Source organism: Marmota monax, unplaced genomic scaffold, assembly GCF_021218885.2.
Source record: "Marmota monax isolate L192 unplaced genomic scaffold, Marmota_monax_Labrador192_F-V1.1 WCK01_AAM20220418_F8-fsc00072, whole genome shotgun sequence".
Classification (NCBI taxonomy): Eukaryota; Metazoa; Chordata; class Mammalia; order Rodentia; family Sciuridae; genus Marmota; species Marmota monax.
The window spans coordinates 3,785,517-3,805,488 of NW_026692356.1; the positions used below are offsets into that span (position 1 = coordinate 3,785,517).

Below are 19,972 nucleotides of genomic sequence, written 5' to 3' on the forward strand. Positions count from 1 at the left end.
GATTTGGAATATAAAAGGGAGAGTAGATTTGCAGATTCATTTGCAGAGTGTTCAGAATGGTTCTCATTGAGGTGACTTGTGCTGAGTGAGGGAGGATACAGTTTGGGGAAAGCATATTTCAGCCAAAGGGAAGGACCAGGCTGAGGCTCTGAGTGAGAGGATTAGTGAGGGGTTTGTGTGCAGTGAACAAGGAGAGAATAGGAAAAGAGGTATCATATCAGCCCATCAGATCGCAAAAGTACTATTTGTGGTGGAATTGGAATCTGGCCCTCCTAATTCCTTAGCACTTAGTGTCCAAGGACTTCAGCTCTTGTGTCTTTACCTGTGGTTGTAATAACAGGAAGTGGTAGAACTGAGGCGTAGGTTTAAAGCCCAATATTTGAATTTGTCAGTTGATTATGAATTAAAAAAGAATACTTTATTTGTTTTTACAATAGATATGGAAAAAAATAACCTAATATTTTAATGAAGATTTACAAATTTGAAATTAGTATAAATTCATTTGTTATGTAAGAAAATTGAATGGTCATTTGCCGCAGTCTTATTTTTTTTTCTTTTAAACATTAGCAACATCAGGGAAATCATTACATATTTATCCAAGTATCTTAGAGTAATACTATATTTTTGCAATATCATTGAGTAGTAATAATGACCCATGCTATGTACATTTTTCCTGCAAAATAAGCTTAACCTTTAATGGATAAAGCTTAAATATTTTAAATAAACGTGTAAAGTTTAACAGTATATATTCTGATTTGAAAGATTTTGAATCTTTATATAATGGTTATAGTTTTCACTGTTTCTTTGAAGAGGAATGAAATTCATTTAAAAAAATTAAGGTACCACTATATAGCTACCATATTGACTTATCTGAGATCTATTCCCTAATTTCTGAAATGATTATAATATTCACCTCAGGGTACTTAATTGGATTAACAAGTTGAATAGCACCTATAAGATGCCTGGGACTGGGCCTAGCATATTTGTAAGAACTAAAAAAAAAAAAAATGATAATTTTTTTTTTTTTAAAGAGAGAGGAGAAGGAGAGAGAGAATTTATTTATTTTTAGTTTTTCGGCGGACACAACATCTTTGTTTGTACGTGGTGCTGAGGATCGAACCCGGGCCGCACGCATGCCAGGCGAGCGCGCTACCGCTTGAGCCACATCCCCAGCCCCAAAATGATAATTTTTAAAGAAATTAAAACAGTCGAAGAGGAACACAAAGTTTTTGAGGATTTTAGGCATGAGTTTAATCAGCTCCCTTCCCCTTAACCCCACTTTCAAACATGTCTCCATTATTCCTTCACTGTGCCCCTTGTGTCTCAAGGTCAGTATGTTTATGCTGGAAGTTTTGCAGATATAATTCTAAGCCTTTCATGATATGTAATCTTCTGCTGTGTTAAACTTTTTTCATGCAGTATTGTATAGGGACATATTTGGGGATAATTAAGACTTGCAGGATTATGTGTTTCTGTTCTAATTGGCTTCAGGCTGTCATAGTTTTAGCTTGTGTGTCTACAATTTGCAGTTTTTAGCTTTCTTTCTCTCTGTCAGCTATCTTGCTGCTGTCAGTGTTGTTACCTTTGTTAGTTTGTCACTGTTTCTCATCTTCAGCCTCTGATCTGTTGAGTGTTGAATTATTGAATAATCAAATTTTATAAAATAATATCTGGCAAGAAGGGAAAATTAAGGTTTAGCTTGTATGTTGATTCTGATTAGTAGGGGCTGCCTAGAGTATTGAGTTAAGCAGTATTTTGGAGCTGCATCCATGTTTGATGTGAGAGTGCTCAGACAGCAGAAGAGGTGAAACATGTGTGCCACATTTTGCCATTGATTGTCTAAATATGTCAGTGTGTGGACTTGGGGATAATTATTTTAACAACTTAGATACATTTTTGGTTCTTGGTTATGCTCTTACTTTAAACATTGAGATTTCCAAATAACTTACCCCAAGATAAATGAAGGAAATTATGGTTTGAAAGGGCTCTGCCTATTTTAGTTACCATTGGGTTTGTTTGTTACTCAGAATATATGTGATTAAGCTATGTCAAAATTTAATAATTGTTTCTTCACTTAGTGTCTCATATTTTATCAAAATTATATATGTAGTCAGTTTTCAAATGTGTGACAAGTGCACTAAATGGAAATTGTCAGATTATTAATAAACTTTCTCAAGGCTTGTTGACTTTCCAGATACTTCATCATGGCAATAAATAGGCATGTATGAATGATTATTAGTTTTTATAAACATTTAATATGTGAATATATCTGAGAAAGTTGAAATTTTAAAATGAATTTTTCCAGTATGTCTTTTCTTTTACACATATCACATATAACTTTTGCAGGTTGGACTTGCTACCATTTTATGCAAGATTGGTTGCTACATTGCATCCCTGCATGTCTGATGTAGCAGAGGATCTTTGTTCCATGCTGAGGGGGGATTTCAGATTTCATGTATGTATTTAAGTATTTATTTTGTAATATATATATATATATATATATCCTTGTAAGTTGAGTGAGGATTTTTTAGTTTAAGACATAATTATTTTATTGGTGGTAATATTTTTGAAATTCAATAGTGGTTCAGAATTTGTAGGATTCTTAATTTTTGAATGCAAATTTATCCAGCAGTGCTCAAAATTGATAAGTGATATTTCAACTGGGAAGGGCCATTACTACCTTGTTCCCCATTGTAGGTACTGCACCTTATGCTTTTATAAATTAAAACTGTTGTCTAAAGTCAAGACAGAGGCCTCATAGGTAGTCCCAGAAGAAACGGGATTGACCGAAGAGTTGGGGCATGGTGCTCCCTAGGGTGTCTCTTTAGGTGTTGGGATGTGAAGTATAAAATGTACCACAAATTCTGTGATCTTAAATGCTGCTGTCACTCGAGTTTTATTGATTCTTGCCTTAAGAATCTTTACTGTGGCTAGTGGTGAGTTCTTTAAAGAGCCCCCTGGCAGATGTCAGGGGCCTATTACCAGTCCCTTCCTTTCCTGTCCCAGGAGTCTGAAGAAATTATATGTTAGTGGTTCTCCCAAGCCCTCATTACCCAGCCATCTTGTGGAAGTGATAGAATTTAAAATATAGACTTGATGGGGTAAAACTGGTACTGCCAGAGGTGACTGAAAGTTGGCATTGATAGACTTTGGAAAGACATGAAATTTTAAGTGTTTGCAATAGCTGATGGAAAAATTGTATTTACAAAATTTAGCTTTATAGTTAAGTTGCAAATAAAAACAGAAAATATTTGCTGTGCTCAGTATTCACTTTATTACACTCATTATGCACAAATCAGTAGTGTTGCTGACACTTAGGGAAGAGCAGATAATTCCTGAGATCAGGAACCTCATGATACAGTTGGGGAAACAAGGCATAAATATTCACAGAAGCAAGAGGGAAATAAAAATGTCACTCTTAAATATAATAGATATAAGGATTGCATGCTTAATTAGCAAACAAATTATGGGAGAGTAAGTGCTTTGAGTTCAGAGGAAGGAGAAAGTCTCATGAGGGGCAGAGTGATCTGTAAATCCTTCTTGCTGCAAAAGTTAATTTGTTAGTATGAGCTTTGTGGTTAAAATTTTTCTGGATCAGTTTTTGCCAAAACATTTCAGATTTTCATAACTTGTATTAATATAAGCAAGGTAAGATTAAAGTGTTTAGAGAAGTTTGGAAACACTGAACACAATAAGTTAAATGGTTTTGTGTTATTCTATTGTAAAAATTCTCAAAACTTTAATAAGATGATATGCTCTGTGACTTTCCCAGAGAGATGTGAGTATGTACTCCTGTAAAGAACACACTTTGATAAATGCTGCTAGTTCAGGAACAGATACATCAGAAGTCTTATTATTCTTGTTACTATGTTTAATCCCATTGTACAGACAGGGAAATGTTTTACTAGTTGGCAGTATGAGCATGTTATGTGAGTTGTATGAATATACCTCTAAGTCAAACCCCAAATTAAACAAAGGACAAATTGCTGGACTAAGCATAATTACTGCATTTGGTAAATCAATTAAGAAAATTCTATCCACATATACTCCCTTTGCACACTGAAAATTGGGGTGGGAGTTGGGGGAATTGGCATTTTTCTTGCTACTCTTGCAGTGCTTCATTACAATAGTAACAACATGAGAGTTTTAGGAACACACTTTAGGAATCATTGTTCTCAGAGGAGAGAAGAAAAGGCACTTTTAAGGTAATTAATCACCTCTTTCTCCATCAGAATCTGTTGGTTTCTAATAGGCCATAAATATATGCATAATATGTCAAAATACACTCTACTGTCATGTATATCTAAAAAGGACAAATGAAAAAAATAGGCCATAAATATGTTCAACACTCTCCATTCTCAAACGAAAGCAAAATAACAACTGCCAAAGAAATCTCTCATGAGGTACAGTGGCACATACCTATATCCTAGTTTCTAGGGAGGTTGAGGCAGGAGGATCACAAATTGGAGGCCAGTCTTGGCAACTTTAAACTATATCAAAATTTAAAAAAACAATAAAATAAAAAAGGCTGGGAATATAGCTCAATGGGTAGGGTACCCTTGAGTTGGATCCCCAGTACTTCCAAGAAAAAAAACTTCTCTCAAACTTCTACACATGTACACTGCAGCCATCTTCTTTCTTTTCCTTATTTGGATGTTTTAGAATACACTTTTCTCTACTTCTCATAAATTTGCCCTTTGATTCACCATCATAACGGCACCCTGACAGAGACTACCAACATTTTCCTAAGACTGTTAGTTGATGTTCCTACAGATTTTAAAATGCTGGACTCACCTGCTTTTTTAGGAAACCATCATTCTGGCTCCACCTCATGCTAGCATTATAACTTTGGTCAGTTTACTCAAGTTCTACACCTGATACCTTGTCTATTAAATGGGGATAATAAATATATCCTTTTAAACAATTGTTCTTAAGAGTTGAATGAGGTAATACATATACAGAATTCTTTATATGAACACAAATATCATTATCATAATAATTGTCCCTTTTCTACCACCCCTCTTTCTTGGTTCTTTCTTATTACTATTACTATTACTTATTAATATCTCAGTCTCCTTCGTGTTTTTTCTAGCTGAGTTTATAAATTGAGGTTTTCTTGCCTTTCTTCCTTAGCTCTCCTTTTTGATGGAAGACATTTTACTTGGGCTTCAATTAACATCTGTTTTCTAACAAACCCAAATCCCAAAATGTGTATCTTTTAGCAAAACCTCTCTCTTGGTACTTCTAGCTAAATATGTCCATCTTAAAGATGTCTTTATCTTTTACTTCCTTGAATGCGCTTCTGTATTCTCCCTATAAACATACAACCTATTTTATCCAACTGCTAAGAGCCCTCTGACTTTCAGGAGTCAGTATTCATCAAATTCCCTTACCTGCTTCTTCATAGTAAAACATCTCAAACCTAGCATATTCTTTTCATATCTGCTGCTGCTGTGTTTCATTATCCATAGCTTGAGTTACACTAATAGCCTTATTTTAACCAGGTTTCCCTGTCACGTTTATCTAGGTCCAAAAATACTGCCTTAGTCTCATGCTTCCCCCTGCATAAAAACCTTAGCTGATAAGTGAAGGTGGTTAACAAAACTGTGTGAAATATCTCTGGTAGTTAAAGAAATTCTGGTTAAAACATGAGTTTGCTAATTTGGCAGATTAGTCAAGGTAATAGAAATAAGAAACCAACATTCTTGTATATTTCATTTAGGTAGAATTTGAAGTGGTATTTTGGCAGTATTTTTCAAGATCCTTGGAGGAATTCATACATTTGATATCTCAACAGCTGACCTAAGTAAATAATTCTGTATACCAAATAAGCTTTATTTGTATCAAAAATTCTAAAGGGGAAAAACTGATCATCTAAAAGCCCAATAGTAATTAAAAATGTGGTCAGATAAACACAGTGCTGATATGATATAAAGCCAGTTTTTTTTTTTACACAAATGTTTTCATATTATAGATAAAATTTTTTTAAAGCAAGATAAAAAATCTTACATAATGAATCTATAGGTATGTTAAAATGCTTAGATAGTAGAGACTAGAAAAGAATTACATATGAATATGTTAACAGTGACTGTCTTTGGATAATGGAACTATGAGGAATATTTTTGACTTCTATTTTTTTCTGTCCTTCAAATTTTCAGTATAGGCTACTTCTTTATTGATGGAAGAGACAACTTTTATGTATAATCAAATCACCCTCAATCGTGTTTTTAATTAGTGGTCTCAACTTTTTCAATGAAACCTTTTTATTAATTAAAGTAAATTGGTCACATATCCCCAAAATAAGGATATTTATTTTAAAATTATACCACACATTTGCAGTTGTACCAAATATTTTATGTACATCGTACAATATATAAAAGTAAATAGAGGGATTGTGGCTCAGTGGTAGAGTGCTTGCCTAGCATGTGTGAAGCACTGGATTCGATTCTCAGCATCACATACATATAAAAAAAATGAAGGTATATTGACAACTAAAAGAATATTTATAAAAAATAAATAGAAATTTACAAAGTTAAAAGTACATAAATAGAAGTTCCAACCCCCTTCATGCACATACATATTCCTAGTAGATCAAGAATATTGTGCATTCTACTTTTCAGATCACTGGTTCACAGAATAAAAAAAGAAAATTAATTTTAAATTTAGATAAATTTACTTAGAGACTCAATACTCATTATATATACTTTAAATATCTTTATTTTTTATTTTACCTGGTGCTGAGGATTGAACCCCAGGGTCTGACACATGCTAGGCAAGTGCTCTACCTCTGAGCCACAACCCCTGCCCCTCATTACATATTTTTTAACACTTAGTAAGTTTTCAGAAAAGTTTATTGAATGATTGAATGCATTTAATGTAAAACAATGATCAAATTATGGAGGAGAGGAAATATCTCTTTGGTTGAGTATCTATCTGGCACTTTAAGAGAGGCCACTGGGTTCTTCCTGTAGGGAAATAGTAAATGGTAGACATAGGAAAGTCTTATTGTTTATGAGTTAACAAATCGAAAGTTTTTATTAATGCCTACAGATTTATCCAGTTCTTTAAATTTCATCTATCTTTAACAAATGAGTTGCAAACAGCACTTTTGTTGTGCGTGATTGATTAGTTAATAAAAATCTTACAAGAGTTATTATTGAGTGTTGTAATAGTATAGAAAAACTTACATTGTTAATTCACATTTAGTGTTTTTTGGAGGCGGGGTGGGGGGTTATCAGGAATTGAATTCAAGGCCATTCAACCGCTGAGCCACATTTCCAGCCCTATTTTAAAATTGTATGATTTTAGAATCAGGGTCTCATTGAGTTGTTTAGCGCCTCTCTTTTGCTGAGACTGGCTTTGAACTTGTGATCCTTCTGTCTCAGCCTTCCAAGCTGCTGTGATTTCAGGCCTGTGCCACCGTGCCTGGCTCTCATTTAGTTTTGCAGAAGCATTTTGACATATTTGATTATAAGACTTCAAAAAATGAGAGTGACTAATACTGAATGAGGAATTAGACTAAGTCAGTCTTGTTTTATACAGCCATTTGAAAGGCTTTCAGTTTTTATGCAAAATTACATATAAGATGGTGTGAGGGGGAAGAAAAAAGAGAGAGACAAAGGTGTCACAGTAGATTGGGTAGAAAGAGGGAAGGGAGAGGAGGGGGGGATAGGAAGGGCAGCAGAATACAACAGACACTAGAATGGCCCTATGTATAAACGTGGCTATATAACCAATGTGATCCTGCAGTCTGTACACGTGGAAAAATAAGATTACGTACGCCATTTGAATCAAATGTATGATATGTCAAGATCACTGTAATGTTTTGAGCACCTAATAAAAAAAATAAAAAGAAGACGAGAGAGTGGAGCTGGGGGTGTAGTTCAGAGATATAGCCTTTGCTTAGCATGTGTGTTTCGCTGGGTTCAATCCCTAATAACTGCAAAGAAAAAAGAGAGAGAAAGAAAATGAGATAATTGGTTTATAATGCTTCATTTAAAGCTTCTATAATTTTGTAGAAGCTAAAATGTTAACATCATAGAATTAGAGAGTAGAATAGTGGTTACCAGAGCCTGGGAAGGGTTGTTGGGTATGGGGTATAGATGGAGAGAGGATGTTTAATAGGTACAGGGGAGCAATTGGAGAGGAAGAATAACTTTTAATATTCTGTAGCACAGTAGGTTACCTAGTCAATATTTACTAAATCAATTAATTAGATTTCAAAACAGCTAATAGGGAATGGGGGTGTAGCTTAGTGATGGTGTACTTCATATATAATGGGTTCAGTCCCACCCTCCATAAAAGAATCCTAGTAGACATTACACATTATATACATGTATTGAAGTATCACATGATTTTCCATAAATATGTAGAATTACTATTATGTCAATTAAAAATTTTAAATGTATTTTTAAAATTCCATGTTTTTTGCCATTTTTTAGGTAGCTTGTCCTTTTGTAATATTTTGTAATATTTAAAAAGAGTTAATGTAAATACTTTCGATAATATAGTATGATACGTATTTTGAAAACTATAATACTCAATAAAATTGTATGATATTTCTTAGCAGTTGTTAAAAGAGGCTGCACACCCAGAATCTTCCAAGGAGATTTGAAAAAAAAAAAAAAAAAGTTCTAACCCTAAAGATAGAGCTTCAGAATAGAGTTTTTAAAATGCTTTCTTATGCTTTCCCATGTGTTCTCTTGATTATAAAAGAGATGCACACTCCGTGTAATTTTGAAAATATGTAAAGTAGAAAACAGGATGGGGGGAAAAACACTTTACCATTGATCAGCAAACCCTGTTAACGTTTTGGTGTTTTCTTTGCCTTTTTTTCTCTATAGTTTTTCATGGATGAATTATACTGTATGTACAATTTTCTGTTCTTATTTCTCACTTAGAAGCACTTTGCTTTGTCATTTAAAACACTCTTTAAACATCATTTTAGCCCGGTACAGTAGCACATGCCTGTAATCCTAGCTACTTGGGAGTTTGAGGTAGGAATAGGCAAATTTGAGGTCAGTTTGGCAACTTAATGAGACCCTGTCCTAAAAAATGAAAAGGGCTGGGAATGTAGCTTAGTGGTGGAACACCCCCCCAGGGTTCAGTCTCCAGTACTGCAGAAGAAAAAAAAAATCATTTTAAAGGTATAACCTTCTTCTGCCCTCTATAATAATTGCTTCATATCAGATGGACTGTAGTCACTATCGTTATTATCATGTCCTAATATTTATTCTTATTTTGCCAACTGGACAGGAAGGTTCAGGTAGTTTATATGACTTGCCCAAGATCATAATATTCCCCTAGATGACCACAAGAGTGCTCATATTGTGACTAAAGATCTTCTGCTCTTTCACTTTGCTACAATACATATATAGGGGTTAAGTATATTTTTCTATTTGTTTAATCTGCAAACATTTAATGCCCTTGTATTAGATATATGAATATACAAACACAGATAAAATTAATAACATTTATTGATATCTTTCTTGTTCTAAGTACTGTTTCCTGTGCTTTACATGTATGTATTAACTTGCTTAAAATTCACAACAACCCTTATTAGCACCATTTTACAAAACAGGAAAGTAAGGCACAGATTTTAGGTACCAGCTCATAAATGATATAGCTGGAATATAAACCAAATAAAACTGGTCTAGTGGTTCATATTCAGTCTACCTTCAAGAATTCACTAAGGTAAATTAATAAAAGTTTTTCATGTGTCATGCTTGTTAAACATTTATTTATGAAAGGGTCTTTATGAAACCTGTACTCTCCTAAAGTACAAGGCTGAAAACGATTGTTTATTCAGTATTACTTTGTTTAATGTTAAAATTGAGAATCTTGTCAGTTGTATTTTCTATTTGTCTCTAGTCTCAAGCTATTTTGTTTGTATAAATGATGTGACTAAAATAAAGTTTTGGATTAAAGTTGAATTTTTGTGATTTTATTTGATTTTGCTTAGTTTATAGTTTCATTGATGCTTTAAATTCAGTTAGGATAAGCTTCTAGTTTGCTCTGAGTTTTTAGTAAACATGGTTTTGTATTGAAAGTAGGTCCTTAAAAGTGAAGATGTCAAATTCTGTCAAAGCATTAGCTATCTAGGTATTAAAAGTTAGTTTTTACCTAAATAACTGTCATCAAGTGCACTGCTGCTGGTGAGATTAGATGTTCTTTCAGATGGGGTAGTGCAGTAGAATTCTCAGTTGACTGACAATTGGAATATTTGGATCTCAGTGTCCATTTTTGGTCATTTGACAGCTTTATTTTTAACTACTCAGAATGATAATTGTTATTCCTTTCTCAGAATGTTCTTACATGGGGAAAATTGAGTCTTCTGGAAAGATTGTTAAACTAATTAAAGATTAATATGCTACCACATTATGGTTATTGTCATTCCAATAATGTATTCCAATAATGACTGTAGGTTTGATTTTTTTCTGATTAAAATGTAAGTCTGAGGTTAAATCTAATTGCATTTATCTTAATGTGTCCATTCATATTCTGCTGATTTAATGGGGGTTTGTTACATGATATATTTCTTGAAACATGTGCCATAAGTAGAGGACTAAAATTTACAAATGTTTTGAACTTGGACGTACAACGATGACTGGTAATAAAAAAACAACAGAGAGTACATCACTTGTTTTACTGTAGTGAATTAATAATTTAAAATACAGTATATTTCCAGTAAGCCCTAATAATGTATTTCCTTAAGTGAACCTTTGGCATTCATATTTTTAAAGCAGCATTTTCATAAAGTGTGTTCCTTATAATATTAATTTAATGGAGTATTAACTAATAGTGATTAACATTTAAAAAGGAGGACTTGTTTTGTCAAATATATTTGAGTAACATTGATTTAAATTAAGTTAAACAGGTTTCTTTAAGGGTCTCTTTAAGCCTGAAAAAATGCATTTTCCCCAGATTATTTGCCCATTAAATGTTTTGCAGCGCACTTCCTAGGACTTTTTTGCACTACACAGAGCAAAGTTTTCCAAAATATAGTTACAATAATTTGAATATAGCAAGAAATTATGCTTTATTTATTTTAAATATTAGGAGTAATTAAAACATTAAAATAACAATTATCAGAGGTTGAAAATGTGGATTAAGTCCTTTTTTCTCTTAATTTGTAGGTACGAAAAAAGGACCAGATTAATATTGAAACAAAGAACAAAACTGTTCGATTTATTGGAGAACTAACAAAGTTTAAGATGTTCACAAAAAATGATACACTACATTGTTTAAAGGTAAGTGCTGAATTGTTTGTTTTTAATAGAAAAATTTAAAGTTTTAGTTGTAAGTAGTGAATAAATTGAAATAATTAAATATTTGATTAATACAAAAGATAAGAAAAGGACTGGAAAAATTTCTCAATAGCAGAGTGCTTGCTTAGCATGCTCAAGGCCCTGGGTTCAATCCCCAGTACCACCAAAAAAAATAAAAATAACAAAAGAAGTAGAAGAAGAAATAATTAAAAAGGAATGTTTAACAGATGAGCAAAACAAAACAAATAGAAACATAGTAGATATAAATGTAGCTCTATCAGTAACTGCATGAAACATAGAGGGATAAAATAACATCTATAAAAAGCCATAAGAACATAAGACTTGATTAAAACAACTATGTGTTATGTATGAGACAGATACTATTAAATGTAAACACAAGAAAGGTTCAAGTAAAAAAAAAATGGGGAAATATACTACTCTAATAATAATTAAAGCTTGTTTCACTAAACTATTTTTAAAAGTAGATTTTAAATTGAAAAACATTATTAGAAATAAAGGGTAGTTCACATTGATAAAGGAGGTCATTTTAATGGGAAAATGTTACTTGAATCAGTCAATTTGCATCCAGTAACATATCTTCAAAATATATAAAGCAAAAATTGGCAAGTAATAGAGAAATAAACAAACCCATAATTACAGTGAGAGGTTTGAAAACACCTCTCAGCTGATAGAACAGGCAGAAAAAAATCCCTAAGTTTGTACTACACAGAATTTGGTAATACATTTACCAACCTTCATCTAATTGACACCATATTCGACAACAGAATTTATAATCTCAGATACACATGGATCATTTACCAAAATCAAGTATAAAGTCTGAAAAGATTTGAGAGGATTGAAATTAAATCAAATTCACTAACAGTAACTAACTGTATGTACTAAAGCTGATGCAGAAAAATGAAATAGTTCTTCTGTACCTGAAATTGGTCACTTTTACTAACATTGTTTTTCTCCATAACATATCTTCTGACAACTTGATTTCCTTGGTTTTTTAATAGGTATATCACACAAAATGTATCTTATAAATTCAAATACATTTAAAATACCCTGAGTTAAGCAAAATTAAACAAGTGTCTTTACTGCATGGTATCTTAGAATGCTTAAAATACCAGTAGTTGCCGAGCATGGTAGTGCATGTGTGTAATTCCAGCAGCTCTGGAGGCTGAGGCAGGAGGATCACAAGTTCAAATCCAGCCTCAGCAATTTAGTGAGGCCCTAAGCAACTCATCAAGACCCTGTCTCTAAATAAAATACAAAAAAGGATTTGGGATATGACTCAGCAGTTGAGTGCCTCTGAGTTCAGTCCCTGGTACCAAAAGCGAAACAAGACAAATAAACTCCAGTAATCATTATAAATATTCAAGGAATTAAGTTTCCTAAACTTTCTTGGAGCATCTCAAGAGATTGGTATATAGCAAAGTAAATTCAGAGAAACTCAAGACAGCATTATAAGAGATTGTAGGAATTTTCTGAACACTGTAATAGAAAGGAGTCATGCTATATAAACGTTTTAAATGTATTAGTATATTTCTTTGTATTCTTAAAATATGTAGGAAAGATATATATATTTCTTGATATAGAAATTCCATATCTAAAAATTAATTTTAAGGAAATAATCAACAATATGAGCACAGATTTACCTACAGGTCGTTTATCATACAATTTTTGTAATAACAAAAAATGGAGATAATTTGGATGTCAAATTTTTTTTAATATTTATTTTTTAGTTGTAGTTGGACACAATATCTTTATTTTATTTTTATGTGGTGCTGAGGATTGAACCAGGTCCTTGCACGTGCTAGGTGAGCACTCTACCGCTGAGCCACAGTCCCAGCCCCGTCAAATAAATTTTTAACCCATTCATATTATGCCATCCCAGAATAAAAAAGGACATGAAAAAATACTTACATTGAGCCAATAAAAAACCAAGTTATTAAATGAGACAACATGTCTAAAGTGTTTTTTGTTTTAAAAAATATGCACAGAAAAAGATCGAGAGGATAAAATTAAAATGATATGGGAATGTGGTTATAAATTTTATACAATAAGCAAGTATTCTGGGGTAAGAGTTTTTCAAAATAAATGTTATATAGATCAAAATAAAGTCATTGAGAAAACGTTATCTTTGTATGTGGCATGTACTTAAACGCATTAATAATAAATATAGAATATAGAAAGGACTTTGACATAGTTCCCATATATCTGTGAAAGGAAATACATTAAATATATTGAAGTTTCTCAATAAAATTTTATGGGAGAACATAAAGATGCCCAGCAATGAAACGTACTAAAGAATATTTGATATTGTTTTTTACCTTGACATTTTATAAGATGATACACATATTAGATGTGTATACTGTTTTCTTTCTCTGCTAGGACTCAAATGTTGTCTTTGTAGTTTTTCATCATTTTTATTATTCCAGATGCTTCTATCAGACTTTTCTCATCACCATATTGAAATGGCGTGTACCCTGCTGGAAACATGTGGACGGTTTCTTTTCAGATCTCCAGAATCGCACCTGAGGACCAGTGTACTTTTGGTAAGGGCTTGAGAATCCTGGTAAGAACTTGAGGTTCTTGATTTACTTCATTGACTGAAAATATTGCTCATTGCTGTTCATCTTTCTCTGTCATGAGAATACAAACATTCCTACCGAAACTAGAACATTTCAAACTGCCATCCTGGAGAGCTGTAGGAATCTTTCTCCCTTGGTTACTAGTGAATTCACAGTATTATAAAGGGAATTAAGTTGAATCCATAAAACTAAACAAATTATACAAATAAATACATACTCTCATACTTTTAGGTTAGACTCATCTTTGTTTTTGCTACATCACAAGCAGTTATTAATGCGTCATATAAGCAGATAAAGTATAAGCTAAAAAATGTAATATTAAATTTTAACATTAAAAAATCAAAATATAGGCTGGGGATGTGGCTCAAGCGGTAGTGTGCGGCCTGGGTTAGATCCTCAGCACCACATACAAAGATGTTGTGTCCGCTGAAAACTAAAAAAAAATAAATATTTAAAAAAAAAATCAAAATATAAACTTGAAAATTTAGGGAGAGAAGTTATTTCTGAAGCTAATTAGGATGTTGAAAATGGGCATTTCAAGTTTATTGAGCATTCATGTTATTATGTTTATTGATAATATCTGAGCATTTGCTTTCAGCCTTTAAGAAGAGACAAGAGATATGGTAAGAGGGATAGTGGTACTAAAGAGAGTTCTGGTAGGAATCCCTGGGCATAGACTGTTATTCTATTGGTATATTACATTGCAGTAGTCTTGATTTTATCATTTTGTACATGTCAGATTTTTTAGACTCTATTTATGACCATGAATACTCTATGCTGATGGTATTTAAAATGAAACATGAATTTATTTCTGTAAAATGTTTTCAGAAATATTAATGTGATTGCCATCAAATGGAATTGATTTCCAAATTCTCTCAAGGCTTACATCACATCAATCATAAATTCAAATTTTATTGTAATAAGGGAAAAATAACCCTCTTTTTCCTCTTTGGTAATTATACTAGTCAGGTTAAATGAGATATCATGTAAAACAGATGCCAGGAAAGCTTAACTTACTTTTTTTTTTTTTTTAATGTTATTACATTTTTTATACCTTTATTTTATTTATTTTTTTTTTAGGTAGACACAATATCTTTATTTTTATGTGGTGCTGAGGATCGAACCCAGTGCCTCATTCATGCTAGGCGAGCACTACCACTGAGCCACAACCCCAGCCCTTATACCTTTATTTTATTTATTTTTATGTGGTGCTGAGGATTGAACCCAATGCCTCCCATGTACTAGGCAAGTGCTCTACCACTAAGCTACAACCATAGCCCCTTAACTTACTTTTAATGCATATATTTTATTTATAACTGAATCCTTAATATTTATTTTTTGCTAAGGAAAATATTTATGAATTATTATGGTATAGATGAACATAATATTTCTGAAATCTGAATTCTTTCCTACCTGACCAGTGTACTTTTTCCTACCCTTCTAGCAAAAGCAGCTAGCTTTTGGTATTGATTTTCTTGATTTCTGGATACAGACCTTGTTTGTTTATCGTTTAACAGTGTTTTTAAAAAATATTTTTAGTTATAGATGGACACAATACCTTTATTTTGTTTTTTTATGTGATGCTAAGGATCAAACCCAGTGCCTCATACGTGCTAGGCAAGTGCTGTACCACTGAGCTACAACCCTAGCCCTCATTTAACAGTTTTGAGAACTAATCAGTTCTCTAGGGATTTTGTAGTTGGGTAGGAGGGTCATATAAAGACATGAAATATAATCATCATCCTCAAAATGTTCCACATCTAGTGAGCAAGAACTAAACACATATTTCCAATGTGGCATCATAAGTGCTTATATTAGAAGTCTACAGCAGATATTGGAGGGGTACTTAGGCCAGCAGGAAAGATCTTCTCTATAAGCTTCATTTTCTTGAGTTAAAACTATGCCAGGAGCTGGGATTGTAGCTCAGATAGAGCACTCACCTAGCATGCATGAGGCACTGGGTTCAATCCTCAGCACCACATAAAAATAAAATAAAGGTATTGTGTCCACCTACAACTAAAAAGTAAATGTTTAAAAAAAAACAACAAAGCTCTATGCCAGACCCTTGGGTGAAAGAGATAGTCTGCCTCTGGGTGATTTACAGTCTAGTAAGGCAGACAGAAAATAGATGATTAAAATACGTTTCTATAAGTATAATGTAATAATATGAATAAGCTTAGGATATTGTGTGTATAGTTTAACAAAGACATCTAATCTAGTCTTGCAATATCAAGAAAGTTTTCCTGAATGAAGTACTTATTTTAGAGACCTAAGTTAAGTCTTACAGAGAGAGAAACCTTTTTAAAAAATTTGTTCTAATTAGTTGTACATGATAATATAATGCATTTTAACACATCATACATATACATGGAGTATAACTTCTCATTCTTCTGTTTATACATGGTGTAGAATCACACTGGTCATGTAATCATATATGTACATAGGGTAATAATGTCTGATTCATTCTACTATCCTTCCTACACCCACATGCCCTTCCCTTCCTTCATTCCCATCTGCCAAATTTAAAGTACCTCTATTCTTCCCTAATCCCTCCCTCCCACCTTATTGTAAATTAGCATCCACGTGTCAGAAAAAACATTCTACCTTTGGTTTTTTAGGATTGGCTTATTTCGCTTAGCATGATATTCTCCATCTCTATCCAATTACCTGCAAATGCCGTAATTTTCTGTTGAAGGGCATTTAGGTTGGTTCCATAATTTAGCTATTGTGAATTGACTGCTCTAAACATTGATGTGGATGCATCACTGTAGTATGCTGATTTTAAGTCCTTTGGGTATAAACTGAGGAGTAGGATAACTGGTTGAAATGTTGGTTCCATTCCCAGTTTTCTGAGGAATCTCCATAGTGCTTTCCATAATGGTTGTACCAATTTGCAGTCCCACCAGCAGTGTACAAGTGTACCTTTTCCCCCACATCCTAGACAACATTTATTGTTACTTGTATTCTTGATAATTGCCATTCTAACTGGAGTGAGGTGAAATTTTAGAGTAGTTTTGATTTGTGTTTTGACAGAGAAACCTTTTGAATAGGTAGTTACATTTTAAGGTTGGTGAGGTAGGTAAAACTAGATTATAAGGAGCCCTGAGTGCTATGCTAAGGAGCTTGAATTTTTTTTCCTTTAAATATTTATTTTTAGTTGTAGTTGGACACAATACCTTTATTTTATTTATTTATTTTTATGTGATGCTGAGAATCAAACCAGGGTCTCCCATGTGCTAGGTGAATGCTCTACCATTTAGCCACAACCCCAGCTCCTGAATATTTTTCTTAATTTTATCGTATAGCTATTGAAGAATTTTAAGTAATTAGGATAAGGTCAGATTTATATTTTTAGTAAGATTGGCGTGGAGGAGATGACTGAGTTATACCAAGTCCTGAGGTAGGGAGAACAGTCAAAAGACTGTTGTAAAAACCTATGGAGAGGGGCTGGGGTTGTGGCTCAGCGGTAGAGCGGTTGCCTAGAGCCTGTGAGGCCCTGGGTTCGATCCTTAGTACCACATAAAGATAAATAAATAAAACAAAGGTATTGTGCCCAACTACAACTAAAAAGTAAATATCTTAAAAAAAAAAAAAAAACCCTATGGAGAAAACAGCATAGAGAGGAACATTGTAGGGATAAGGAATGGTAATTAGCTATATGAAAAGCTTTTGGAAGTAGAACTGATAAAACTTGGGTGAGGAAAAAGAAAGTGCCCCATGATAAGACCCATGATTCTGCCATAGGCATTTGAGTGAATGATGGTACCAGTCATTGAGATAAAAGAACATAGGAGAGGGAACAGATGGAAGTGTTTGGTTTGAAGCATGTTTGGTTTGAAGTCTTATAGGATAATCTACAATATATTCATGTTTATTTGAGAATACTTACATATAACCTTTTGCATTCAACATTTTTCTTGGCTAATGGTAAAATTGGTCTGAGGTGTATGTGTGTATTGGAGAAAATGGTTTTAAATCAGTTTAACAGATTGAAACTAATCTAGATTTAACATTGTATTACGTGTGTATAAATGATAAGTTAAATGGCACATTATATTTTGTCCAAAGAATATACAGGGCGTGGTTGTTATCTACAGCCCTATTAAACACAGAATTGTTTTCTGTTTCCTAAAGGACAGTTTGAAAGATTCAACCCACAAATCATGATATAGAAATACTAGTATTGGAGCTTAGCTACAATTAATATACTAGGGAGCAAGAGAAACAGTTACGAAACTTGGTATACCCATGGTTGAACTTAATAGCAAAATTTTGTTCTAGTGTGTGATGGCTTCACATTGGATAAGTAGGACATGGAGAGGTTGTGTTTTTGATAGTTCATTCATTTATTCATGTATTTTTAAATATTAATTGCATGCCTACCGGGCACTATTTTACATGCAAGGTATACAAAATAAACATGACAGAGCCCTTACCTTCCTTGAGCTTACATACACAGCTGTCTTTGAAAAAATTAAAATTTGCAAGCATCCCAGTCCACAACAGCTACTTGCAGCCTGTCAGTGGTTTCTCTTCTGCTTCAAACCTAGAAACCAGAAAAGCATCCTGTATTGCCCAGCCCCTCTCTGCTTCTTCAGTCATGCTGCTACACATTGGAACCACACTGGCCTTGTATTAATTCCTATGTCCTGTCTTGCTCTTTTTCTTCTGGAAGACTTTCTTCCTATTCTCTGCTGTAAATGCTCTTCCTGTGGTTTATGAGGCTTTCTCCCCGCCTTTGTGGTGCTGGGGATAGAACCCAGGGCCTTGTTCATGCGAGGCATCTATCTACCAACTGAGCTATATCCCTAGCTATATCCCCACTTATGAGCCTTTTGACATCCTTCAAATCCTAGCCTAAGTGTTACTTTCTTCAAGAGCCTTTCCCTAGCCCACCCCTAGCTAAAGTAGGTTTCCTTTTATTCTCCATCTTTGTACCTTGCTATTTTCCTTCATAATACTGATTACAATTATTATTGTGAAGGTGAATAGTCAATTATGTGTTGACTTGTTTATTCTGTCTTCTTCCACTAGACCGTTAAACTTCTTGAAGGTAGGAATCATGTTTGTCTTGTTCATTATTGAGTTTCTAGCACAAAGCATAGTAAGTGTCAAGTAAAATGTTTTCTGGAATGTCCAAGGTCCGAGTGGATGTAAAACAACCCATAATGCACAGATTAGAGCCTCAAACCAAAAAATTATCTAAAATAGGTGTGGAAGTTGACAACTCTGAAGAGGATGGTGATTGAACAGATGTGTGTTTTTTTTGTTTGTTTGTTTGTTTTGTTTTTTACAGATGGTTCTTTGTTAGTTATCTAGATTTTTTTTTTCTTTTTGATTCTTTTTTTAATTATTAGTTGTTCAAAACATTACAAAGCTCTTGACATATCATATTTCATACATTTGATTCAAGCAGATTATGAACTCCCATTTTTACTCCGTATACATATTGCAGATTCACATCGGTTCCACATCCACTTTTTTACATACTGCCATACTAGTGTCGGTTGTATTCTGCTACCCTTCCTATCCTCTACTATCCCCCCTCCCCTCCCCTCCCCTCTCCTCCCATCTTCTCTCTCTATCCCATCTACTGTAATTCATTTCTCTCTCTTGTTTTTTTTCCCCTTTCCCCCTCACTTCCTCTTATATGTAATTTTGTATAACAATGAGGGTCTCCTTCCTTTACCATGCAATTTCCCTTCTCTCTCTCTTTACCTCCCCCTTCTCGACCCTGTTTAATGGTGATCTTCTTCTCATGCTCTTCCTCCCTATTCTGTTCTTAGTTGCTCTCCTTATATCAAAGATGACATTTGGCATTTGTTTTTTAGGGATTGGCTAGCTTCACTTAGCATAATCTGCTCTAGTGCCATCCATTTCCCTGCAAATTCCATGATTTTGTCATTTTTTAGTTCAGAGTAATACTCCATTGTGTATAAATGCCACATTTTATTTATCCATTCAGAATAGATGTGTGTTTTTAAGTCACTCCTCTGAGCTGATCCTGAGCAACCCTAAACAAATTATAAAACCCTGGGGACTTTTTGTTTTCTTGTCTGTAGAGATATGTCAGATTTATCTGTTATAATATTGGATGGCACAAGCTCT

At 33.5% G+C, this 19,972-nt stretch overlaps 1 protein-coding gene across 6 annotated transcripts in view; it reads left to right on the forward strand.

Annotated features, from left to right (window-relative positions):
* Upf2 (UPF2 regulator of nonsense mediated mRNA decay) overlaps nucleotides 1-19,972 on the forward strand; it is a 113,643-nt gene that overhangs the window by 55,783 nt on the left and 37,888 nt on the right. For all 6 annotated transcript variants that reach the window (XM_046442323.2, XM_046442325.2, XM_046442329.2 and 3 more), the window contains 3 exons: nucleotides 2,347-2,455; nucleotides 11,136-11,249; nucleotides 13,712-13,828. In XM_046442323.2, the coding sequence (XP_046298279.1) occupies nucleotides 2,347-2,455; nucleotides 11,136-11,249; nucleotides 13,712-13,828 (340 nt within the window). The remainder of the gene's footprint in view (nucleotides 1-2,346; nucleotides 2,456-11,135; nucleotides 11,250-13,711; nucleotides 13,829-19,972) is intronic.